The 21046-nt window shown below is 40.9% G+C and overlaps 1 protein-coding gene across 1 annotated transcript in view; it reads left to right on the top strand.

Annotated features, from left to right (window-relative positions):
- zmat4a (zinc finger, matrin-type 4a) overlaps window positions 1-21046 on the top strand; it is a 128212-nt gene that overhangs the window by 31121 nt on the left and 76045 nt on the right. Inside the window, exon 3 of the mRNA XM_058635366.1 lies at window positions 14320-14409. Coding sequence (XP_058491349.1) covers window positions 14320-14409 — 90 coding nt within the window. The remainder of the gene's footprint in view (window positions 1-14319; window positions 14410-21046) is intronic.

Raw genomic sequence — 21046 nt, 5'->3', positions numbered from 1 at the left:
TTATTCTGGATTAGGAGAAACATAATTGGAATTGTGATGTTTGTGTGTTCCCATATTTGCCAGTTTCGGTGTCAGAGAATAGTTTATTGTAAAGGGAAATGTTGTTGTTAGGCATTGACTAGCTTTGGTTGAGGTTAAGGACAATGCTTTGGTTTGGTTGTCGACATCCTTGTTTTCTGTTGAATGTCTGAGCAAAGTTAAGAGAATAGATGGCTTCAAATCGACGTTGGAGGCATTGTGATTAGTAAACAACAAACTACTTCTATGATAAGGTACATTGTTTTTTTGGGGTATCTTTGTAGTATTAATTTTCTTAAATTACATATTCCTATTAAAAGGCACAGGAAATACAAATCTGCGACCCCTTGGACCTGAATTATTCTAAAATCTAACTTTTTTCAAATTTTTGCTTTGAAATTCCATTTTTGCCTAATTTTATTTGGCATCAGTAATCAAAAATAAAACATTTGCGCTTACATGTGTCCATTTTACACAGATTTGACCACACGTGTCTTGAGATATTTGCTTGGCTTTGTTGTGTCTTGGGAATAAAATGGTTTTAAAACATGGATCCATTGAATAATCATCTGAAGTTTCACATTTTTTGTGTTGAGGCTCCAGGTTATTTACACCCCACTGACAGTGAAGAATTTGTCCCCAGAAATGAATTGAACCCCTGTATTGATTTATGCTCTGATTGCAATTGCTTGTGTTAGTTTGACTGAGCCGAAGCGAGGCTTATTTCCAATGCCGTGCAGGTATTACGCTGACAAATGTAAGACGACAGGGTAAATGATTTGAAATGAGAGGTGCCGGCCTGATATATTCTCCCGATACTGCCGGTTGGAAGAGTGTCGTTTGAGCTGATGGATAAGTCTGTTCCTGCTCCAGCTCAGCAGGACTACTGATGCTCCTACACCCGACCACTTCCATTAGTCCTTCATCATTTTTCATTTCATGTTCCCAGGCCCCTTATGAATTCATGCTTAAAGCTGGGTTTGGTAATTTTATTCTGAAACATTTTTTATCGGATTTGCTGAAATCATTTTCATGTCCCAATACTCCTCTATAAGTTAAAAAATAAATAAATAAAAAGGCCACAGTCTGTAGCCCTGGCAATACTGTAATAAACATGAGTGATTGTTTAATTTGGACTGGTTGCGGCTCAGTATGTGGAGCAGTTTGTCCTTTAAATGGATGGTTGGGAGTTCAAGGTTCAAGTTATCTTCATTATTCCCATAAGGGAAAAGAAAATGTTGTACAGTCAGCAGTAACCACATATAATTAAAAAAAAACCTCTAGGGTCGCCACAGGGGATCACTTGCTCAGTGATTCACATATTTTTTTACTTCCTGACGCAACCCTCCCATATATCCTGGCTTGGAATTGGCACTAGTAGTACACTGGATGTGGCCTTCCTCCCCATATGGCTGAGGTCACTTTGGAGTGTCCAATTAACCCAATCACTAGGGAGCACAGTGGGATTGAAATTGGTACCCCTCCTTCCCAATCCTGGTCCTTGGTGACCCTTGACCTGCATGTTTTAGATGACTCTCTGCTCCAACACACGTGATTGATTTAAAGGAGTGGGTTGTTGCCGGGCTTTTGCAGAGCTCGATGACAAACTGTCTATTTGACCCAGGTGTGTTGGAGCAGGTGAAACACTGCACTAGGCCATGGGATGCCCACATTTAAAACCAAATAATAACAATAATTAAAATCACAAATAGTGAGAACCCATGGCCCTATTACCAGCAGGTGAATGGTGTGATTGAAATAAAATGCTGCACATACAGTGTGTTGACGCACTGTAGGAATGAGTGAATGGAAAAACTGTAGTGCTTTGAGTGGTTCATCAAGGAAAAAGTGTTATATAAATAAAGACCATAATACTATAACAATGCATGGGTCAGTACTGGATTCTGTCAGTATGAAGCAAAAATATGACAGTTTATTCTTATTGTTGAGTTTCAGGTAGCCTACATTAGCAGTTTTACATAAAAAGCATTTAAATATCTATTACTACTACTTCTATTACTTCTACTACTTCTACCACTACCACTACTACTACTTCTAATACTACTACTACTACTTCTACTACTACTACAAAACACAAACAGTCACAAAACAACTCTTCTCCACTCTGTGGAGTAACACTGGGAGGGAGCTAGCTACTGTTAGCTTGCTAGTTAGCCATGTTGTTTGCGTCAGTAGCTTGTCAAAAGTATTTGTTTCACCAATGCTAAATATGCTAACTATCCTAGCTGGTTGCAAGCATTAATTCCCAGAGTGTTACCTTGAATTTTGGCAGTGTACGGTGGCGTGGCGTGGCGTGGCGTGGCGTAGCTGCTCGCTGCGCGTCACACTGTCATGCTCAGATTTAGCCTCATGACCTTCACAACGAGCTATAAAAGGCATGCAGCTCGGAAACAGAGATGATCGCAGTGGACTCGGGCAGTTCCTCAGTGTACAAATCAAATAAAAGTGTCAGAGAAAAATGCACAACAATGTACAATGACGTCCACACTTAAAGATCACTGAAAAAAAAACACTTTAAAGGTTGATTTAGCACAAACCCAGAAGGTGCCCCCCCCACCAGCTGTTCAGGAGACAGCTTGTACAGTATTTCACCCGTGTTTAGCACAGGTTAAGAGCATCTTACTGTCGGTCATTAGTCATCTCTCCTGTGTACAAATGTTCACGTTCTCAAATGGCAACAGGAAATCTATTTTAGACTGAGATGGAGCAATTCTTGATGATTCATTAGGCTTTGGGATTCATATTCTATGAAACAGCTATATTTTTGGTTTGCATTAACCAATAATCTGTATCTGACTGGTTAATTGAGTGAGTCTGGTTTCAAGATAATGATCAGCTTTGAGGTGGATCTTTCTAAAATATCAATAAATCAATCTTATATAAATCTATAAAAGGAGGAATTGATTTTAAAGATTGAAGAATGGAAATGTGTGGGTGAATGGATGCCGTACAATTTAAGCTTCCTCTCATTAACCTTTATTTTAGTGCACACTGGAGACCTGTTCTGTGACGACTGCTTATCTCCACACTCAGAAACAACCAATTAAAGCGAATCAATTATTGGCTACTGATGCCTTTCACCAGGTAAATGTGTTGCAGACTCCAGCTTTGTTACTTTTTTGAAAAGCTTTTGGGGAAAAAAAAGATTTGATGCTTTTCTGTGGAAAGCTTCAAATCCTTGGGGAAATCTCTGAGTAAACACACTTTAATATCCTCACAAAAACCTGCTAGAGCCCACTGTTATGATGCAAACTACAGTTACTCGGGAGATTATGTCTTTTTGAGTGTGGACTGTGCAGTGACGGGCTTTGTTATTGACCTGGAAGGGGTACAACTTCTTTGTGTCCAAGCCTCGGGCTAAAGGGTAAACACAGAAATCCTCTGCCTGTCATCCAGGAGCAGCTAAAAGAAAGCCTGGTTCCTGAGTGTCTAACAGCCTCCCTGACCTGTGTCACAACAGTTTCTGCCTGTCTTTCTAAAATTAGAGGCTGCAAGTACTCAACTACTGCTGGTCAAACACACACACAAACACTCAGGGCTGTGTTTTGGTAAAAGGCCATGGAAATGTCCCTGGGTGGTATCAAGGATCATCAGCTGGATAACAGTAATCAACCTGAGGGGCTTTGAGTGCCATGATGGGTGGAGGCAGCACTAATAATAGTGCTGGCCTAAAGTTGTCCTCCAAGATAGAGAGCAGGGGACAGGGCTGACAGACTGACAGACCACCAAACCACTAGTTCCTTCACTTATGCTGGATTCACATGTTCAGTATGTGTCAGGTTAACGCTCAATGGTGGAGGAGGTAGCTGTAGGAGGCTAACAGAGATGCATTTGTCATGAATAACTATGTTATGAGTTGCTAATGTTGCTAAAGTTGTGTGTGTCTGAGATATTTGATCACCAGACATCTGGATCTGAGATACATGTCCCATTCCCACAACCACAGAGGAAGTTGGGATTGAATACTGACAAAAAGTCCATGTCAAAGTCACTTCCTTCAAAAAAATAAAAGCCCTTCACTGCTCTTCACTGTGTGTCTGTCAATTATGAGTAAAGTTTTATAATAGTAAAAGATCTGGAAAAAAATGTAATAAGTCAAATTTAATCCAACTCTGTAATAGAATCTGAATTAAATAAACCCATTCTTGTGGAGAATGTGTGAAACAGCCCTTTAAGCCAAGGGCCTTGCTTTATGGAGGCCTCCATCTCGAGCTGCCATGTTCTACAGCATTTTTTTAACACTTACCATGCAAACCAAGGCGAACAGCATCCTTTATTATGTAAAAATCTGCAATATATCACAAATTCTTCCCCCCAAACCTTTAAAAGTGACGACAAAACAGTTAGCCTCTGCAATGGCACGTGATCTCATTTGCATAAAAGCCAATCAGCACTCCCAGATTGGCATGTCACTCACAGTGTGTGACTGACATGTCGCTCTGCAGTGGTACAGCAGGTGTGGCACAGTGTCAGCTTTTTCTCTGCAGCGGTGACATACAGTCACCGTATATGCACCGATATTACGAGAGGACGGTAAAGTCAGGCTGCGAGGGTGTCGAGCTTTACGCGGCGGTGGCTGCAGTAAACTAAACTCTGCAATCAAACAAATGGCCTGTTTTTTAATGTTCCGTAAACACGCTGGAAAGTGGGACGCTGCCAACATCATTTATTAAATGGAAGAAAAAAACCCAACCTGCTCTGCAGGTGGAGATTACAATGACTGATGCCAGATCACATCATCGGGACATTTCGACTTGATGATTATGAGCAGTGTATCCTTCATGTGCAGTTCATCACGTGTCTGACTGTTTTACTGGCTGTTTCTTTGTTCTGCATGGCACATCAGAGCCCCCGCTAATAGATGCTGTAAACTGGAGAAGATGAAGTACACTCACTTTATTAGGTACACCTTTTCAACGGCTTTTTTTTTTTTAATACAAATATTAAGGGTGTCACGATTGTCCAAATCCTTGATTGGATTTGATTCTCAGTCTTTTCTTCCCTCTCTTTTAGCATAGATGGGTCTGCCATTTTTAGACCTGTCTTGTTTAGTCTAGCATCATTGGTTTTACGTCATGATTTTGATTGTCTACATGGTGTCATGAGTGATATGTCTATTATTTGTTTTCAATGTACCACACTAAGGCCTTACAGTCAGATTTAAGTAACTTATCAACAATATGAATGTAACAGTTAAGTCAGTCAAGTGTAAACTAAGTGTAAAAAGAAGAGAAGTCATGTGTTGTGTTGCTCTGAAGGTTGTTAAAGTCACTAAACTACTATTGTGATCAGCATGGACAGGATTGGAATTAATATATTCGAGGGACAGAGAAGAGAGTCATGGTTAAGATGGTTTGGTCAAGTGCAGTGGAGTGATTGCAATGTTGAAGATGGAGCCGCTGGGCAGGAGGAAAAGCAGGAGACCACAGAGAAGGTTCATGGATGTTGTGAAGCAGGACATGAGGACAGTTGATGTAACAGAAGAGGGACACAGGGGAATTTGGCAAGATGGAGGCAGATGGTCAGCTGTGGCGACCAAGATCTCATTGGCCAATCGCATTTAGTGAATTTAGACGATATTAAACCGAGCATCAGAACGAGAGAGAATGGTGATTTAAGTGACTTTGAACATAGCATGACTGTTGGAGTCAGATGGGGATTTCCACATATGACCATCTCTACGGTTTACAGAGATGATGATGTGAAGAAGAATACCTTGAATAGATAGAACGCCTTGTTGATGCCAGAGGTTAAAGGGTTGTTTGTGTGGACGTGGTGGTCATGCACTTTTTCTCCTCTCCCATACAAACATGTCCTGTGGAGGAGCTGCTCCAGCAGCCTGTAGTTGTGTTAAAGTCTTGAAGTCATGCTTCACTTAAAGTCTCACAGTGTGAGGCCTGTTCCTCTCAGCCACCGTGTCTCCAGCCTCCCCTTCAGCTCCACAGACCTTGTTCCCACTCACCTGTCTGTCCAGCCGGTCCCTTCCTTGCCTTGCGATCCACGTGGACTAACGATCATCTGTCCCTGTCTTTTTTTTTTGTGACTGCCTGACTCATCCTCCTGTACGCGTGGTTAATTTTAACCACCGTCCCTGCTTCTCTGCTGTACCTGCCTCAGTCGGTGTGTGTCTCCACATTTGGATCCATCTCCACCGTGTTCCTGGCGTCAGCCGTGACACAAACAGGCCCGTACAAATGTAAATCTGCCGTATGCAGAGAAATAAACAAATAACCCACTGCCTGTCATGAACAGAATGTATCCGCTGTTTCACGGTGACTCACAAGTGTGTGTTATCTTCTCACACACACACACACACACACAGTTTCCTGCTGGTTTCTTCAGTGTCTGACTTTTGTGATAATTGGCTTTTTTTTGGCCCAACTGTGCACGTGTTCAGGCCGGTTTACAAACAGTCTGAATGTGAACATGCAGAACTTTTGGTGTCTGTTTCTGTGTCTGAGCAGACTTTTGTTCCTCACAGGTGAACAAGCAAAAGCCACTGACATAAATATGGCTAACTGGCTTTTTTAAAATCTGTCTGCTTTGACTGTTAACACAAGATGGAGTCACTGTCCAAATATAAACATCCTGTGATAAATTTAAGTACTTAAGTAATAGGCCTATATTTATCCACTGTTTCTGCAAAAGTGCAATCATAGATTATACTTTAAATATTAAGATCATACTGTACATATTCAGGTTACTAAATGTACTGTATGTACTATTTTTTCTATATTCTACATTTATTGATGTGGAAATGCATGTTTATTATTTATTATCTTTACTGTCTTTGCTGCTGTGACTGTAAATTTTCCCATTTTGGGACTCAAATAGTTACTTTACTGTACATTACCTTTTGTTACATTACTTTGTTACCTTTTGTTATGTTACGTTACGCTACGTTACCGTACGTTACTTTACGCTATCTTTTGTTAAGTTACGCTATGTTAAACTACGTTACCTTTTGTTACCTTACCTTACCTTACGTTACGTTATGTTAAGCTATGTTACCGTACATTACGTTTTGTAATGTTATATTACCTTACGTTACATTACCTTACCTTACCATCTAGAGCAGCCATTCCCAAACTTAAAGAAATTTTTTATGTATAATTAAAACATAAAATGACCATTACGTGTCATAAGAGATTGAGGAAATAATATTATATTTTATTCCCTATTCTATTTTTTTTTTAACTTTAAATTTCCATTATTTATACAAATTTTGCTTTCAACTCTTGTGCTGCTGTATCAATGTAAATTTTTCCCATTGTTGATCAATAAAGGTACATAATATCTTATATTTGGTATATTTTGGTACACTTATAATTACTTAAACTCTTCTGCAGCCCACCAAAAAAAGTTATATAGTGTTTATTCCACAAACAGGCCTAAAATAACAATTAAGAAATTTCGAAACAAGTTAATTTTATTTTAAAAATCTAAGATTGATTGAAATAATGAGCACACATGTAGAGTATTAAAATGTTTAATGGCCAGTGTTCCGATGAGCTGATGAAATCACCTCCATGAGCTGGTGAAGTGGTGAACGTGGAGACCTTCTGCACAGTTGGGGAGCCGAAAGTGTTTGTTCTGCAGAAACACACCTCTGCTGCACAGGAGAGGTGAAACCTCAGCGTGCCAGAACAAAAGCACTTTGGGGTGCCATAACAAATAATGTGCCTGAACACTAGAAGTGCAAGTGATTGCAGCTGAAATAAAATGAGGGAAAAATAGGGGGGAAAAATGTTGTAGTGTATGAATCAAAGCCCAACCAAGCCTTTTTTTTGTGGTATTGCATCAGCAGTGACCTCACAGGAGATTGATGTCAAACTGGTTGATTGATTTTCCTGCACTTCACAAATGGAAATGAAGAAATGACGCACAGAGACACACAATCTGAACAGTCCAAAGCTGATTGTGCCATTGTATAAAAAAAGCCCAGTGATGTACAGTATTTTACTATGATTATATGGAAGCAGGGAGTCAAATAGGATTTGAAATCAAAACGCTCAACATGTTCTCCCTTTCTTCTCACCGTGAGTTTGAAAAATCTCTGCTGCTGCAGTGGAGGTTGTATTGAAAGGCTAATACAACATCTCTGAAAAGCCAGTTCACATTCCCAAAGAGTGAGATAGTGTGGCCATATGTCTGGATTTAGGCTGGACAGTCCGGTTTTTTTGGATGCTTTGTCTGCATTGTCACTCATTTGTTCTCCTTTTTGCACTGAAACACAGCCTAACGTCCAAAGCCCTAAGATCTACAGTATGGTCAAAGGCGTCTGAAGGCGGTGTCGATCAAATATGTCTGAAACATCATTGGTTTAAAAAAACGTAAACAAGGCTTCCATGTGCTGACACATTTTGACAGAAATGTCGAAGCGTAAAACATCTTTTCATTCCGAATAGTGAAAAGAGCATGACTTTATCAGTAAAAGAAGTAAGGGCGACTTCCACTGAAAGACATGTTTCCAGAGATAGAAGCTTGTAGCCTACATGTATCAGAAGTTCCTTGGCAACAAACAAAAAAAATCCTGGATGCTGCCAGGAAAGGGCAGACATAAAACATATTGCAAATAGACATTCAACTATGCATTTACTTGATTTGATGCAGCTTTATGTTTTTGTAACATTTATTTTCAATTTGCACTGACTGAAAATATTCAAGAGGCAAATACAGTAGTTCTATATAGCTGTATTTCTGACAGTTTCTGACAATTAATGTCTTTGAGTGCAACAAGTTGTCCTTGCACTTTGCAAGGAATGTTTTGCCAGTTTTTTAAACAGATGTTTTGTTGTGAAGGAACACAAACACTGTGAAGACATTTACGCACATCATGACATATCACAAATGTAAGTCTTGCAATGTTATCATTGTTATCCTGGGCAAAATTGTATTGCAGTGTAGTCGTGCGTCTTCATTTGTTATGGAAATGGCCACCCTAGTGCAAGGGCCTTGCTAGCTTAAACAGAAGAAAAGAAATAATAAAACAAACACTCCACAGCAAACTTTGTGACTTTGTGGTTACTGAAGGTACATTTATGAAACTGTAAGGCGATATAAAAAGAACAGCTGCACTGACATAAACAGGAAGTTTACATTAGCATGAGCTCCGCTTAGCATTAGCTAAATTGTATTGAAATGTAGTTGTGCGTCTTCATTTTTGTTGCTTTGGAAATGGCCACCCTAGTGCGAGGGCCTTGCTAGCTTAAACCATCAGCAAAACAGAAGAAAAAATAATAAAACAAACACTCCACAGCAAAGTTTGTGACTTCATGGTTACTGAAGGTACATTTATGAAACTGTAAGGTGATATAAAGAGAACAGCTGCACTGACATAAACAGGAAGTTTACATTAGCGTGAGCTCCGCTTAGCATTAGCTCCGCTTAGCATTAGCTCTACTTCTCTCACAGACAAGAGCTAATGCTCCGCTTAGCATTAGCTCTACTTCTCATCACAGAAAGACTTGACACATAGCTTTAGCACACAGCAACATGAAGAATTATTTTTAAACAGAGAGCTACATGTTGTGATTTGGTCTGACTATTGCTGTTTGTGTCTTAGACAGAAGGAAAAATACCATAATAGCACTATTATAAACAAGGCTAACATGTCCAAAACAAGAGCAACAAGAATAGTATTTGTCAGAATGTGTTTTGCAGTAGTGATGCTCAAATGAAGCAATAAAGCAGTATTGAACCACTTTGCCAATTGTATTGAACATGGGTTCATTCATTCAAAGGTTCATTTCAGTGACATCTAGTGGTGAAATATTAGACAACATGCCAGTGATTGCCGTTGTGACAGACAGTGTTGGTTGTTTACTGCTGAACATATTATATTCAGCTTATTCAGTAGACAAGGTTAACTAGTATCTGGGATTGAGAGAGGGTGTGGTCGAGGAAACAAAGTAGGTGCAGGGAAGGTGGGCTGTGCTTGTGTAACTTGGGGATGAATTCAGAGGTTTTTATTGAGGAATAGCAGTTTTTCCACTGTTTTTGGACTCAATCGATTTCTTTTTTTGCTGACAACTTCTCCAGCTTTTGAAAAAACACGTTCACAAGGAACAGATGACGCTGTAATGCACAAATATTGTTTAGCTAACGTGAACAAATGTGGATACACATGTTTGTGCTCATTCCAGTATGTGAGAGGATCCTCCGATCTATGCACTGGAGGATCAGTCATATATCGCTGCACTTCAATTGTAGCATCCGATGTATGACTCCTGTGAGCTCTTGCCAATGTCGCATCTTCATCCAAACGTGTCCAGAGGTTGAAAGCTGAAACAAAAATTAAGATTTGACAGTCATGAACACAGACAAGTGTCAATGTGTGTGTGTGTGTTCATAATTACCAACTTACAACTACCTGTGGAGGACGGATTTTGTGCATTTGTTGCTGGTTGAGGTGGAGCAGAAGATGAAGGATCATCTGATGAAGTCTCCACTCGTGTGTTCCTCACCAGTGCTGCACATTCAGCTGTAAGTTTTCGTACAGCATTTTGGGCCTTTTCTGAACTGTTAAAACCGATGGCCTTAAACCTGGGATCCAGCAGTGTGGCGAGTGACAGGACAGTCGAGCTCTCTAGGTTGTCAAACTTCTTTATCAGGGTTGCAGTTATATTCTGTCCAAGAAGTGTTGCTGTTATATTGGTGGTGTTCTGTATGACTTCCCTGTTTGCTTGAAATAACATTTTTACCAGTGGAATCACCATGGAGCCTGACACTCTCTTCTCCTGGGACAGTTCCACAGTTGCTGCAAAGAACGGGGAGAGCACTTTGAGACACGCTGCGACTGTCTCATATTCCTCAGATGAGAGTGGATGAGCATCTGTCTTAAGTGATGCCAGAGCTGCCCCGACTGTCTGCCTCTCATTATGTAATCGCTGCAACATCAAAAAGGTGCTGTTCCAGCGCGTGTCCACCTCCTGAATTAGCTTCATCACGGCACAGTTCATTTGCTGTTGCACATGTTTCAGCTTTTCTTTTCCAGTAGTGCTTGATCTAAAATAAGTCACTACTTTCCGTGCCTTTGTGCGCAGATCATCTAGGCCAGGGGTTTGATCCAGGGATTTTTTAACTACAAGATTTAATGCATGTGCAATGCAAACAACATGTCGCATTGCTAGTTTTTTAGCAGTGGAGACCATGTTTGCGGCAGCATCAGTCACCATGCATTGAACCTTCCCCTCAAGTCCCCACTCCACCATCAGAGACTTCTGAGCAGCGGCGATGTTTTCAGCAGTGTGGTCTTGGGGGAAAGGCAGCACTCCTAAGAGTAAAGTGGCCAACTTCATATTGTCCTGCACAAAATGACAAGTTACTGCCAGATATGCATCCATATTCGTGGAGGTCCACATATCAGAGGTCAGGCTAACTGCCTCCACATGCTGCAGTTGAGCCTTGGCTTTGGCCTTCTCCTCCTCATATTTCTCTCCCACCATGTTCTTTAGAGCCTGTCTGGAAGGCAGAGTATATGTGGGGTCAAGCTTTCCCACAAACTCTTTGAAGCCTGGATCGTCCACAATGGTAAAAGGCTGAGAGTCCTTCACAACCATATTTACCAGAGCCTCATCCAGCTCCTGCTTTCGGTCCACTAAGACAGAATCAAACAAATAAAACGGTGAAGGACAGGCTACTGTAACATTTTTAGTGGTGTGTAGAATTGTGTGGATAAACATAACCTACCATGAACAGTGTTCTCCTGCTTGTTTTCATGCTTAGCACGGTAGTGCCTAAGCATCGAGGACGTATTGTTATTATACGCCAATTGCATGGAACAATGCAAGCACTGGACCTGTATGAACAGTAATGATCAAACAAGAAAACAAACTGTCAGGTCATAGAAATCACTTAAATCACCACACATGCTAATGTACCTAACTTACAAACAGCTGGCTTACTACTCTTTAAGTAACATTACATTACATGTCATTTAACTGACACTTTTATCAAAAAGTGCAAACAGCTTTGAGGGCCTTGACTAAGGGTCCATACTGGGTATGAAAAGTATTATAAGTATAAAAGTACCATCTGGGATTTGAACCCCAGTCCTCAAGACCAAGGCCCTGCGACTATGCCACTGAGCTATACAACATACTGTACTTTGAATCAGATACTCACCTTATTAGGACTGATCAGCTCAAAGTGTTCCCACATTTGAGAACGGCTTCTCTTCCTATTTGGCTCCATGACGATCAACCAACAGCAGGGATAACAACAGCAATAACGCACACAACAACTTTGGCAAGGCCACATGTTGTGGAGTGTGTCGGGTGCCTTTAGGTGTGTTTTGGCGCGCGCAAGCCTCCCGAAGCAAGTCTCACGCCAACAACTAATCTCGCGATAGCTCGTGAAGCTCATTCGGGGACCGAAGCAGTCGCTGCTTCATACGTCATCGATTACGTCACTTGCTCTGCCCCAAAGCAAGCTTCGAATCAGCGGTTCAAGGAGAGCACAGCTTCGAGTTTGAAGCAAGGATCGGAGCTCCGGTGTCAGACTCGCATCACTATTTTGCAGCATTTTTGTCATAGTGACGTTTATTTGAAGAGAACAGATTTTTATTGAAAAGAGTGATGAGTGAACAGCCACGTGACCTTCATGCTTTTCAAGCCCGACATATTTTTTCCACCTCAAAGAAGTGACAAAGCTCAGGCTGCTTTATCTCTGCCAAGGAAACCGAACAGGTGAGACAAATAGATCTGTGCAGTCTCACTCTCACCAGTGACCGTAGAACAATGACTTTGTCTGCTGTGCTTTCATGAAGAGAAGTCTTTTTTTATTACTGTACACACTATCGACACTGCAGCTGCTCACAAGATAAGATCCTGTCTTTTCTGTTAGAAACAACAACACTGTTTCTGATATTGACATTTTCACACAATCAAACTGCGTTCACAAGGACTTTTTGCATTTTCTCCACCAAATGATGTTGATTTTGTGTGTTTCCCGTTGGAAAAACCAACCCCTAACAGACTATATGTCACAACCCGACCTGTACCAGAAACCTGATTTGTTCTGCAAGTGTGTCAAATGTGGCCTGGATTTTTGATAAAATAATGTTTTGTTATATTTTTAGTAGTTAGCCTTCAAAATAAGAGCCACTGCCTGACCTTTTTCCTACTTCCCTCTATAAATCTTTTGCCATAACACTTGGCAATACAAATAACTCAGTTGTTTTTATGTTATCTTTCATTTTAGTCGTCATTTCACAGCTGTCTTAAAACATTAGCGGTAACAGGAAGTCGCCTTGTTTTGGAACAAGGGTTAGAAGAAGAGAGGATGAAAAGTAAGAATGTAAATTTAGGTAAACAAACTTTAGTTTTGTTGCCGTCCTGTGTTGTATTTAGTGATAGATTTAAGACGCTTTTTTATTTTTGTATAAAAACAGAAAAAAAAAAGATATTTTGGGTGTTAAAATACTAACTCATTAGCATTTAGAGTATAGTAATAGCGGCTCGCTCATGCCAGTAGCTCTTTTGTCAACTACAATTCCATTACTGCACATCATTTCATTGGTTGATCTCAAGAACTCATCAGTGGCCTTTATTATTCAAACCTGCAGTTTTTCAGAGAGATTGATGTGCTCCATTTATAAAATGGCACCTGTGTGGCCAGGTTGTTAAACTCATCTTTTTATTCTTTTTTTATTTCCTGTCGTGTCTCCACAGTCTGCTTTTTTTTTTCTTTCATTAAATGCCTCTTTCCGGAGATCATGAGCGATAATAACAACAATAATAATAATGAGATTGGCTGCTTTAAACGTCGTCTTTCAGGGTTTATATGGTAGAAGAATAAATAGAGAGTGATGCATTTGCCACGTTCGTGGAACAATTAGAGCTGTGTTTTGCAGTGTTGTTAAAGTTAGAATCAGTTCATCATTTTCTGCTACATTAACTGATTTTTATGTCTGGAACAGAAACAGCCGTGACTTGAAGTCGTCCGAGCATCTGTCGCATTCACATTATCGCTAAAAAATAAACAACTAAACCAATCCTCAGCTACTTTGACAGTTGTTTTGAATGTTGTCTTTTAATAATAAATTGTTTCTTTTTGCTCCTTAATGACCATAAAATTAATAAATATGTGGTTTGTAGACAAAATGAGATATTTGATTTAATCATTTCTGCTGTTTGAGAGGCCAAGGAAGTCTACAATTAATCCCATTTCATTGATAATAGTAATAGTTAAGTACACAGTCTCAAACTTGTGGTCATGGGCCAGAAAACCTCAATAACTGTATTTTTCTCCCCCCCCCCTCCATTCTCTCTCCTCCAGAGTCGGAAACACGCCAACAAAGTGCGACTGTATTACATGCTACATCCTGTGGATGGAGGCTGCCCTGCCAAGAAGCTCAGAACAGACAATGTAAGTCCATCCTCCATCCTCCATCCTCCATCCTCCTGTCACCTCGGGTCCCCACAGTGTCGGTAATCGCAGAGAAGCATGCGCGCGCGTCAGGCCACGGCTGCTGCGTCACGTTGGAAAACCTGTATTGTTAGTGGATGTTCGTTCACGCTTGGCTGACAGATAAACGGCTGCGCCACCGAACAATGCGACAGTCACACGCCGGGGGAGGGCAACCTTTCATCCGACACAATGCCCCTCGCAGCCCTCCCGACCCTCCGCGTCCTGTAAATTGAAAGGACATGATGTGTTTGACAGACACAATTATGTGGCCTGTCGCTCTGCGTTCGATAAGCTTCTGGGCGATGACGCGTGTTGTTTGGTCGCTACAGCATTTGTCTATTTATCCGACTCTTGTTTTTCCTTTTTTGGGGGAAATTAGTTGTGTTTTAATTCAGGAACACGTTACAGGTGACTTACAGCACACATGATTTACTTTTTTTTGGTTTTCATTGCAGTAAATCGTGTTTTGATCACGCATTCAATAAAGATGGACTTTATCGTCATTTCCTCTAGGCATGGGCATAGATGGAGAAATGGAAATGTGTTTATCATCAGGTTTTGTGAAAAAAAAGGGGACAGAAATAAACTGATAGTTCTAAAAACAGACATTCATAGACAAACAATCAACCTCCAAAATAGTGCTGGACATCCAAACACACAAATAGTTTAAAGTGATGCCTTTACTCTCAGTTAAACAACCTTTTCTGGCTCAAAACCTAAGTTTGACTTCCTGCACCAAAGTCCATAGAGAAAATGAACACTTTTACATCACAGTAAACTAGAGCTGTTAATCCGCTTCTGCCTTCGTCAGTAATTTCAAATATGTTACCTTGTGATTTCGGTGTTTGAAATCCTATGTTCAGATTTATCCGAGTGACACAAAGTGACCACACGAGGAAGCAGTAGACCCGGAGCTCCTGCGTCCTCGTGCTCTAAAAAGGCTGATTTTTCTCTATGGACTTTGGTGCAGGACAGTGAGTGGTTTATAAACTTCTGTTTCCAGTGAGAGAACGCTGTCAAATGGTGAAATAAAGTGGTAAACATACACAATATCATGTGTACATGTCCACTTCCCTCAGGGTGTTTACTGTTGGTGTCTCAGTCTGTCGAGTTTCTGGGATGATGGAGGATGTGAGTGGAGAGGCTGCAGTGAAGGAGCTGAGGTCTCCTCTGTGATTGAGGGACTTTGCAGACATGAGTCTGGAAATGTGGCTTTTCTGAAGCAGATAAAAGCAGCATAAGTGATGCCGCCGCTTCCTCCCGCTGCCTGGGCTCATCATGGGTTTCGGCTATTCTCTTTCTGTCTCACTGTCCTTTTCCCTGACAACCCATCACTCTCGTCCCTGCCCCTTCCTCGATACATTTCTTCTTCCTCCCATCATGCTCTGCCCTGACTGTCTGCTCCGTTACACGCCACTGCTTATCTGTGTTTTCCATGATTACCTTTTCTCCTGCTTGTTATTCCCCCTTTTCTTCTGTGTTCGACTCAAATTCACTTCTTTTCCTGCACTATCCCATCTTGAAGTGTTCCTTCGCTTCACTTCCCTTCCCCCTCTACATTCCATACAATTCTCTTCCATTTACATTTTTCTCGTTCTCCCTTTTGTTTCTTATCCCTCCCTATTTTTATCTCCTCGTCTCTGTCTCACAAGTTCTCCTTTCTTTTTTTTCAGTTCTTCTATCACCTTCCATTCTCACTGTGTTTCCCACCATGTCATTTTCCTCCCTTCTCCTGCCTCCTTTCATTTTAAATTGTCACTTTTCTCTTTTCCATCACTGCACTGCACTGCTATCTTCATGTCATTTGTCCCTCCTCCCCTCCCCTCTCCTCTCCTCTCCTCCTAAATCTTTTCATGTGACTGCTCCTTTGATGCGACTCTTCCAGTAGCAGGAGTCTCAGTGTTTATCTCCTGTCAGTGGTTTGGGCTGAAGCTTTTATCGCTCCTCCCTCCCACGGAAACCGATGGTGTCGCGGCGCTGAGTGACGACGACGCGTCGCTGTACGGGAACGCGGCGGCTCATCATTCCTCCGCTCTTCTGTGCCTTTGTTTGTGCGTTCAGTTCTTGTCATCGCGGCATCACAGGGTTACATCGTGCACCCGTACACTCTCTTTTACCCCTCGTCACTTTCTGCTGTGAGTTATGTAATTGTAAAAAATAAAAGCATTCAAGGTGAGATATTTGGATCATGAGCTGAGGAGAAAACGGAGAAATCTCTGGTGTTTTGCTGTCATTGCAAACTTATTTGGATCTAGGAACAACTGATATATCAAGTTATAGAAAAACATTTAAATGATTGTATTAATAAGATATCCTAAAATGCTTCATGTCATCCCACCTAAATATCTCAAATTTTAGCCCCAAACTTTCTCCAGTTCCTCAGAAATGAGAGGTTCTGCTTCATTAGGACCAGGTTTTGGTCTCTGTGAGGACTACTGACAGTCCTTTAAAGTGGATACTTAAAAGTAAAAGTACAAGATATGTTAACAGAAAATTACTTTGGTAGAAGTTGAAGTCACTTAAAGTGTATGACGTTTACTGTACTTAAGTATCAAACATTTTCTGATATACAATGTACTCAAGTATCAAAGGATTTAGGATTTTCCACTGGGAGATTGTGGGTTCAATTCCTGGCTCTGCTAAGTCTGTATGTGTCCTTTAGCAAAGACACTTAACCCCATGTTGCAGCGTGTGAATGTGTAAAGCAGCTCCTCAAGCCTAGAACAGCTCCATATGAATACAGACCATAATACTACCTTCTTCTTGTATAAAATACCAGGCCTTTGTGATGTAATTAAAACTTGAGAACACAATAAATCATTTCAAAGCTTTTCAAACAAATCTGTTTGGGGAAAAACAAAAAACGTACAATAATCTGGTTGTACGTTAAGTGTGCATACACTTAAACTAATAGGTCAGAGGTCAGAGGTCACATTAAAGGTGGGAGAAGTTTTGAATCATAAAAATCTTAACAAGGGTGCATGTGTACACTTTTATATCCGCTGTACACACTTAAGTTAAAGTACTTTGGCAACACTTTAAAAAACATACTCAATCTCAAACCTTCAAACACCGACAGTACTTATCAGAAGCATCATTACGACCCATATTTATGACACGATTGAGTGTTTTATTGTCGTAACTGGCAGTGGTGGATGTTTAATATACACGTCAACGCTTTTCCCTGTGAAATACAGTAAAACGTCTTCACGTCACATTCACACATATATACACCACAAGGCCTTTAATTTTGACCTCATGCAGCATCTGAGCAAATTCCTTTGGCTACTTTCACCGATTTCATCAGCGTTTAAGCCCTTAAGTGCCACATTGTGTGGGTGTTGATAGTAAAAAAGAGATTCATGCCGCGTGATTCACAAAGTTGGCAAAGGGCCCGAGGTGGAAGCACTCGTTCACAATGAGTTGTATATTTTCTTCTTTCTCACTCTGTGTGGCCTCGACTATTATTCCAGCCGCTCCGCTCTCAGTTAGTGTGTTGTGTACGACTGTCAGATGGAATCAGAATCTGCTTTGTGCTCGCTGTGTTAAAACGGTGTTTACTGCTGCAGAACCTGAGACGTGAACGCGACCATAGTCTGACGTGTGTCGCCTTGGTTGTAATGTGAGAGAAATTTGAGCTCAGACGTAATATGGGAATCTACTTTTCACACTAAAATCATTATGATGCTGCTGTGTTTGTTTAATTTGACCATTTTTTTTATTATTATTTTATTTTTTCACATCTTTTACTAAGTAAAGAGCAGTGTAGGGCTTTTATTTTCTTGAAAGGAAGTGACGTTGATGTCCTCTGTTGTTGCGGGAATGAGACATGTCTCTCAGATCCACTTTCTGATGATAAAATAACACATTTATCTCTGGAAATTAGTAAAAAAAAAACTGTATATTTTTGGGTGAAGTGGCCCTTTAGGATAAAGAAGAATCCTTTATTGATTCACATGGGGGTACAATCTGGGTGTTACATTGGCTCAACAGGGAATAAAACCATCAGTAATAGGAAAGAACCCATAAATAAACCAACTATATTGAGAATAATTATGAAAAATTAGACAACTATTTGAAATATATGCATACTAATTTGCATATTAAGAGCTCCAACACTCTGGAACTCAAAATTCTATTCTATAATTATATAATTGCATCTTAAGAATATGTTTTTCACTTTTTCCTTTCTTGGAAATTGAAGTTTGTTAGCTGCTCACTCCCCTGCACCAAAGTCCATAGAGAAAATCATCGATTTTACATCTCCAACACACAGAGGTTTATCACTCCATCAGGATCTCCAGCTGTTATCTTGTGACTTTGGTGTTTGAATTAGTTTGGTCACACGATCTTAAGTGGCAGACAGTTCTATAAAAAGGCAGCAGTAGAGCAGCAGCTTCCGTGTCTCTGCCAACTAAAAATGCAGATTTTCACTATGGAGTTTGGTTGCCAGCGAGTGGTTTACAAACTTTCAGTTTCCAGCCAGAAAAAACGTCTCTAATGGATACATAAAGTGGCAGGCGAATTCTTTAGACTTCAGCACATGTACTTGAAATTTTATTACAGGGATCCCACGACTTGGTTGAGATCAAATTCAAGCACTTTTCAAGGACTTTTCAGGACTAATTCCCTAAAATTCAAATGTGCTGACATAGCTCATAGCTCATAGCTATAACAGAGATCTTGGAATTTTCATTTCCCAGACATCACGTCGTTGTTTGTTCTCTCTTTGCCTAACTTTACTCGCTCATTGTTCTGCACGGAATCTCACGTCAACGGGCGAAAAGACTGTCCACAACACCACGTTTGTCCTGCGTAGGCCTAGTCTACGTACGTCAAGCAACGCAGGACATGAAACAGTAGGTGGCGTCGTAACAAACATTAGGGAGACATTGAACCTAAATATCAGCTTAACTTCTTTTCTTGAACAAATTGTCTCTTTAGGGGGCGATTTTCCAAAACTTTCAAGGTTTTCAAGGAACTGTGGGAACCCTGGCTCCCAAAGTCAGTGATAATGTCTCTGTACCTCGTATAACCTCACTCGTACTTTAAGAATCCTAAAAACTAATTCCTGAGTTTGCATGCGTGCGTCTGCAGCGCTGCACAGCCTGAGCCTCTTGTCATTCAGCGTCCGTCAAACCCACATTCAGCCACTTGTATTTTCCAGTTGACACCCACCACCGACAGTGACTGTAATGCCTGTAACAAGATGCCGTCAACGAGGACATCGACTGTCAAATCTCCACATTAGGGACGCGCTCCCGTTCTGCTGTGCATCGTACAAATCAGCCGCAGAATTATAAAAACTAAGATAACATCCCTCTGTCACTGAGACGAGGATGTGGTGTGAGATGCTGTCAGGAGACGAGGGATGTTAGAGCCGGTGGGAGGAGTCTGGAGGTGATGGAGCAATTCCTCCGAGCCTCGCTGTCGTCCAAATTAAATCAACCTCGGGGGTTAATATCAGGTCTGGGAGCAGCAGACGGCTCCTGTGTCAGGGACAGAGACAGAGATGTGGGTGGAGAGAGAGCGAAAACACACTCCTTCACCTGCTCAGTTTCCACCGCTGAGAGTTCTCTCATCTGTTGTGTGTCGTCTCGTCATCGTTGTGTATTCGGATCATTTTTCACACCTAACTCTATGCCTACATTAACATTTAGAAACACAGCGGGGTGTTGTTCTGTGTATGTGTATAATTTATTGACGTTGTTAAAGGTCCAGGGTGTAACATTGAGGAGAGTTTATTGGCAGAAATTTAATTTACTTCCCATAAGTGTCTTTGAATGAGTGTATAATCTCTAAACAAAAAAAGAAAAATGCTTGTTTTTTGTAGCCTTAGAAGAAGCCTATTATCTGTATTTCTGGTAAAGGCCTTGTTTTACAGTCATTTAGAAATTTTGCATTGATGGAGGAAATGGTGGGGGGAGTGGAGGCTGCTGTGAAAGAGTGTTTACATCCTGTCGGGCCACCGTAGTTCACCAACGCACTTGAGAAAAGAGGTGTCAGCTTTAGATGTCACTCAGTTTTTGACGTTTAATAAGACGTCATCGTTCCAGTTTACGAGCTCTAGTAAGGAAATCCACTTTCTGAATGAAGTGTATCAGCCTCCGCTCCACTAGAGGGCGATAACCTCCCTTTCAGCTTGTTATTAAACATGTGGGGAGTTGTTAATGTGTTAAGCACCATTCATAAACCTCCATAAACTTGTCCGGTTCGCACAAGAGAAAGGACTTGCTAAAGTTTATCGGCTTTTTATCCAATCTCAGAACACGTAGAACAAATATGGAACACTGGGAAAGTGATTGTGTCCAGGCAAGCTTTATTTAGGTGAAAACCTTCAACAAGGATCTCACCTGGACCCACAACGGGCAGCAGATTGTCAAAAAGGCTCAACAGACTCTTCTTCCTCAGGAAGCTGAGGAAATTTGGACTATCTTCAAAACTCGTGAGCAATTTCAACAGGTGAACATTAGAGAGCATCCTGGCAAGCTCCATCATAGTGTGGTATGGAAGCTACACCATCCAGGACAGAACATGTTCTCAAGAACCAGCAGTTTAGTAGTTTTTGAGGGTTTTGTGTGTATGAAGACATATC

The sequence above is a fragment of the Solea solea genome, chromosome 8 (genome assembly GCF_958295425.1).
Source record: "Solea solea chromosome 8, fSolSol10.1, whole genome shotgun sequence".
NCBI lineage: Eukaryota > Metazoa > Chordata > Actinopteri > Pleuronectiformes > Soleidae > Solea > Solea solea.
This window is presented reverse-complemented; position numbering and strand designations above follow the sequence as displayed.